This window comes from Rhinopithecus bieti, unplaced genomic scaffold (genome assembly GCF_001698545.2).
Source record: "Rhinopithecus bieti isolate Rb0 unplaced genomic scaffold, ASM169854v2 scaffold_60909, whole genome shotgun sequence".
NCBI lineage: Eukaryota > Metazoa > Chordata > Mammalia > Primates > Cercopithecidae > Rhinopithecus > Rhinopithecus bieti.
Window position 1 is genome coordinate 1140318 of NW_016823619.1, and position 6493 is coordinate 1146810.

A 6493-nucleotide genomic window follows, 5' to 3' on the forward strand; every position below is an offset into this window, starting at 1 on the left:
AAAAAAAAAAAAAAAAAAAAAAAGGAGGGGATAGTAGATTTTAAAACAGTTTTGTGAAAGTTTATAAAAAACATTTATATCTCACATTAAGATGAACCACAAGAAAATGAATTTTAATCATTATGCCTTCATTTCTTCCTCAGGAGAGGTTTTTTTAAACGAGCCAGCAGCAGCTGAGGAATGGAGGACCGCTTCTCTGCTTGCCAGGGTTGTTCATCTCATGGTCAGATGTTCTCGCCAATGTTACAACAGTGTTACGGTTCACAAAACAAGCACAAAATAAATAAATACACAATAATTAAAATCATGCAAGAAAATAAAAGCATGCGACATCAGTCCACCGCCAGCCAACTGCGTTAGAAGTTCCAGTCCACATTCTGGCAGTTTCCAAACAGACAAAGGAAGAAAGAACCCCGGAGGACTCACAAATAGTGCTCTATAGACTGAGGCGGTATTTTCACAAAACACTAGTCCCGACGCTCGCCTCTCTTTTAAGTAGCCACACCCAAAGTTTCCCTCGTAGATGCTCTTAGGGCAGTGGAGCCAGGGGAGAAAGCAGAGAACGGTGGATTGTGGTCAATGAGAGCACCAGGAGCACTACAGACAGTGCAGAGGCAGAGCCAAAGAACCCCACAGCTCGCGGGACGCCCCTTAATCCAGCACTGGGCACACCGCGGCTCTGCAAAGATCCTTTGCCTCTGACGGCCACAGCACATTCCATGCACAAAGTGTCCTTTTAACAGAAGATCAATACATTCTCTTTGGGTTGTTTTTGTTTTTTTTTTTTTTTTTGCTTATGTGACATTATTCAAATTTCAACTTACACAGTTATTCAACTTACACAAATTTCAACTTCACACAGTTCTAAAGAGGCCTAATCCTTTGTAGCCAATTCACTGATACTATTCTCGCATCTACCCTAACATAGAAACACTTCCATCGGGCATTATGGAAGCCTTTACAACAAACATTACCATGGCTAAAAGCAAACAATTCTACTGTATAGAAATTCTGTGGAAAGATTAAATACGTAATAACTTTTTCCAAATTGAAATTGTAACAGATAAAGTCACAGACTTTAGACTGGAAGACTAATCAAAGACTAAGGTAAATACTTTAAGAGAAATATAAGAATTCTTTTAAGAAGTTAAAATTGGTCAAGAAAGCTTCACTGAAATAAACAGTGCAATTATATACAATTACATACAACAAAGAGTACAATCACATCCTCCCAGTATGAAATATAAGTAAGCAATCATATCTTAATTATAGACAATTTTAAATAAAATGCACTGGTGCACAAATATTTACTTCATTTCTGTGCAAAGCTCAAGGAAATGCACAGTTCTCAGAACGTGGAAGGTGCTGGAGGAAGTCAAGGGTGTGCATCTCGTGAACTATGGAGTGTAGTCTGACCACGGCAAGGCAAGACTACAGGGGACTGAAAGGCTGATAACTTAGGTCCAGGGTGTGTGTTGAGAAGGGAGTTAAACGCTTCTTTGCCTTCTTGTCTATCTCCCTGGTAAACACTGACAAAGGGAGACAAGACACAGGAAGATAATTTATGTACAAATGCACTTGGGGGATGAGTATTTACTGCAGAGAGGCATTATGCAATAAACAACTTGGGGAGGAAAGAAACTTCTGCACTGGGTGGCAACAGTCTTTTTTCCAACAAAAGTGGCTGTGGATATGATGAAATAAAGACTGAGTGCCTAGTCTACAAGTGTATGGGCACTCCAAAATCATCAAACAGGATGACATGACTAAGGACCACACCACTATCCTCACTAGCAGGGTTGAAGGTAGGATGACGGGAGAGCACACTATGCCTCACAAGATTGAATTAGTAAGATCTTCCTTCTCCGTGGTTAGAGTTATTACCTATAAAATGATATTTTACAGTTTTTCTCTACAAACGAACAATTCTGATACAAACAAAAGTATATGCTTCTAGGCACAGAGTGTCTTGTATCTGGCAGTAGGTCATTCCAAGACATGGCTTCCTTTTGTTCTGCAAGAAACATCCCAGACACCCAGAGGCCGGCTTGCTCGTACAGCAGCACCGTTCTGCCACTTAATGTTCACCCCAGGGATCGCCAAGGCCCAGCAGCTCACGCACGGCCCTGCGACAGCCAGGATGAGTCTAGATTTTGTAATCAGAGCTGCTTCATTTTATTCCCATTCCAAATAGAGACAATTTCCATCCTACGGCAACTAAGTTTTAATACTTAGTGATTTTCTAAGGAGTTATCTTCTCCCCCTAAGCACTATTCATCTTCTTTTCCTATATACTGGATAAATCCAGCTAAATGTATAAACAGAAATGTATGTACTCCCAGAGCAAACACTAACTTCTCCCTCTCCACTGCGACTCTCCTGCACTTGGATGTGAAGTGAAAACACACGACGAGAACAGGTGACACAGAGTGCTGCCAAAGCAGTGGTTACGAGCAAGAGCAGTTGCTGGGAAATAAGCACCCAAAGGTGTTACCACCGTGTTACCTACCGGAAGGTTCCTTGCTGAATCCAAGTACAAGATCAGCAATGCAGAAGAAAGACCATCATTGGCTTGGTCTTTGTCAGCTTTGATGTCTGTTAGCACCTAAAAGGATAGGAAAAAAGCCTTAGCAGCCATGTTTCCACTGGATTAGAGACCATTTCTATCTGATTGTATCATGTTGATTACGCTAAAAATAAGAAAGGTGAGAAACCATCCAATCCATGCAATAGAGACAGAACTAAAACAATAAATACCTTTTAAATAACAAGACTATTATTCCATATATAAGTCAATTAAATGAAGCACTCAGGTGATTTCTGGCTCTACAAATCCCTGCACTTTAACAAGCGCAGAACTGAAGATCTGATAAAACAGGCATGAATGACCTATACATTTCATTTCTAAAATCCCATTATCTTTAATTTATCCCTGATGCTACTGTAGTGACTTAATACACAATAATGAAAATTACTGCTATAACTGCTAAAAAAATCAAGTAGCAACACAACTGAAAGAGACCAATCTCAGTTATGAGGAGAAGCTGGTTAGGTAGTTTTCAAGAGAACACACTCCACAGCACCTTATCGAGGTTTGATGCATTTGGCGTTAACGTGAGCCACTCCAGTCTCAAGTGCAGCTTCCCCTTGGGAACCTCGTCCAGAGTGAACCACTGAAGAGAAAAATGTTTATGTTCAGCAAAAGTTCTTCTGAATCAAAAATCCAAATTAAACCCAGTCTCTACAAATGTTCCACGCTGCTCACTAACCATGAGGCATCCACAGTTCTCAGTAACGTGAAGGCTGAGCCTCACCATATCCAGCTCTACGCTGTGGGTGCCAGTGACCGCACGTTTGGAGGCGATGACAGCAGCAGGGGTGAGCGGACCATTCTAAGTGCTTTACATGCACCAACCCCTCGACCCCAACGGAAACCTTAAGCAAGTATTACTATCATTCCTACTTTACACATAAGAATTCAAATGTTTTCCAGCACTATCTAGAGAGAGTAAAGTCTTGTATGAATAGACTTCTTTTTTTTGAGATAGGGGTCTTGCTATGTTGTCCAGGCTGGGCTCAAGTGATCCTCCTGCCTCAGCCTCCCCCGCAGCTGGGACCACAGGCCTACGCCTGTGTCTGTAGGCAAGCATGCTCCACCAATGGCATTTAATGGAATGTACAGGACAAGAGATAATACAACATTGATTCCAAATACTGAATTTCAATATCAAACGATTTAATCTGTTTGTTCTAATTCATCACTCTATACTAATAAAATAGTATACGCTTGTATCAGCTTAAAAGTCACAAGATAATTAATCAAAGATGCTCCTCAAACGCTAAGTGATAGACGCCATGAGCAGGACTATCCATCCGGTGCCTGGCACACTCAGGAAAACAAGATGTCATGGCCAATGAATGCTGAACACTCAAGGGAGGGAAACGTGTGATTATGAAAGTAGCAGAATTTAACATTTTTGTTTAATTTTTCTTCATTATCTAAATCTTACCCATCTTTTAGAAGCCACCACAAATACTTCCTTTTTGATTCTTTGTATTCTGATAGCAATAAAACGGTGGAAATCGAGTCTCCTTGCCATGAATTCCCACTGTCTCTACAGGCATCTCTCACGAGACGCCTCACTGGCCACACTGTGCCTTCTCCAACCACCTGAAAATCTCCATCACTAGGGGGCATCTTGCACATCCCTGCCCTTACTCCTGCAGGGAATCGCTTGTTTGTCTGCAATAATGTCAGTTTATGCTTCATATCCGTAAGGATTCCCAGCATATGGTAGGTACTCAACACGCACCTGAATGGACTCTTAAATTTCTTTCTTTCATTTGGTATTTCTAAAAGGCCTAAATTCTTACTATTTGTGACGTAAACGCCGTTCATGTCATACTAATTAGGATTCCTGCACTGTGTGATGGTGAAGGGGTGGTTCGTGGCTGCTCCGGCACAGGGCAGGGACTCGGTCAACAACTGTCAATAAACCAACACTCCAGGGAAACTTACTTCATCTAAAAGGCGCTCCTTTTCAACTTCAATGAGATCAATCATAAGACTATAAAAATAACAATACGACAACTTTAGAACATAGAAACACATTTCTTACGGAAACAACTTTAGAACATAGAAACACATTTCTTCCTGAAACAGCCTTAAGCATTTGTCTATGAACAAGCACTCCAGAAATGCAACAAAACGCTAATAATTTATCAAGGAACAGACTATTCTTCCACAAGCTTCCTCCGACTCACCCCCAGTGTCAGGAGAGTAAGAGTGAGGTGGAGTTTCTGTGAGCTCAAAATACTGAGCTTGACCCAGCTGAGGTTAGAGTTGTAAAACAAAAACACAAACAACTCATCTTCCCTACAACGTTACATGCATCAAAAAATGTTAAAAGCATCTCAACCCTCTTATTTTACACATCCTCTCGGTAGGGTTGTGCGTTACTGTGGATTCCTCACTTGCACAGTGAACGCTAACCTCACCTTCCCCCACCCTTGCTCTCAGGCTCTAGACCCACGTTGCACCGAGCCCAATGGACGCCCTCACTCGGCGCATCTGAGAGGAGGCCCATTCCAGTTCCCCTAAACCGCCCATACTTCCAAGATTGGCACCACCCCCAGATGCCAGTTACAACTAGATGGCATGACTATACTCCTACTTCTTCTTGTAGCCTCTTCTGCCCCCTACAATCTATGTCTACACTGCCTTCTCTCGTCCTGGTCCATGACACACTCTCCTATTTGGTCTGCCAGTTTCTAAGCTCAGCCCTTGACAATCCAATCCACACAGCAGTTTTCCTAGAATGAGCACCTGATCTATCCCTGTCCGGCTTAAAATCTCTCAATTGTTCCTAGTTGTCCTAGGAAGTCTTACGAACTCTGAAGTCAGGCCATAACATGCAAGGCCATTCTTCACGAGGTATGAACCTCTCCAATGTATTCTATCCTACATCTTTTTTGCCACAATTAATTCAGTCAAATAGTAACTTAATTAGGTTAAATTAGAAATAATTGATATTATTAACAAATGGTGGTCAAACAACCATTTTAAAAGTTTATTTTAAAGCTATACTAGTTGTTCAATCGAAGTGAACAAATCAATATTTATTTTCCCAATGTGAATTACTACATCCTGAAAAAATTAATCCAGCAATTCAAAAAACTTAAAAAACCCATTTTGCAATCTGGAATAGAACTCTTCACTAGAACTCAGCACGGGGAGGTTCTGCATGTAGCTATTAAGCCTTGTAAAGAAAGAAAGTGCCCCTCAGAAGGAGCTTTTAATTTATTTAACTTTAATTAACTTAGGGCTAGTGGCTGCTGTAATGGACAGCACAGATCTAGCAGATTCACTTCTCTTAAATGTGAAACTTTTAGGAATCAAAATGTTTTAAGAAATCCAAGGTGAAACAACTGTTGTATCTAAGAACCGTTTAATGAATATATAACAAGCATATAAACATATTTTAAAACATATTTTGATTATTTTAAAAAAAAAACGACCCCATGCCCTCCTCCAATAACCATGAAGGGTTTTAATTACCTTCCTAAAAGTCATCCTTGTCTGGGTCTTCATCAAAGAGCTCAATCTCTAATTCTTGTCCAGGATGTTCATACACTAAAGCCTAAAACATCAACGGTGAGTAGTTAAGCGCATTTTACCAATAGAGTCATACACAGAGTATGATGACTGATGACTGTGGTAAATATGACCACGTACTTTTCTCTCATGGTAAACTCCTTATTTATTTATTTATTGATTTTGGAGATGGAGTGTCGCTCTGTCGCCCAGGCTGGAGTGCAGTGGCACGATCTCAAATCACTGCAACCTCCGCCTCCCGGGTTCAAGCGATTCTCCTGCCTCAGCCTCCCGAGCAGCTGGGATTACAGCACGTGCCATCACATTCAGTTTATTTTTGTACTTTTAGTAGAGACAGGGTTTCACCATGTTGGCCAGGCTGGTCTCGAGCTCTTGACC

General features: G+C 41.1%; 1 protein-coding gene across 2 annotated transcripts in view; it reads right to left on the minus strand.

Annotated features, from left to right (window-relative positions):
* Window positions 1-6493, minus strand: part of ESYT2 (extended synaptotagmin 2) — a 97737-nt gene that overhangs the window by 26257 nt on the left and 64987 nt on the right. For both annotated transcript variants that reach the window (XM_017861669.1, XM_017861670.1), the window contains exons 11-13: window positions 4520-4568; window positions 3084-3173; window positions 2510-2605 (exon numbers count right to left, since the gene is read on the minus strand). In XM_017861669.1, the coding sequence (XP_017717158.1) occupies window positions 2510-2605; window positions 3084-3173; window positions 4520-4568 (235 nt within the window). The remainder of the gene's footprint in view (window positions 1-2509; window positions 2606-3083; window positions 3174-4519; window positions 4569-6493) is intronic.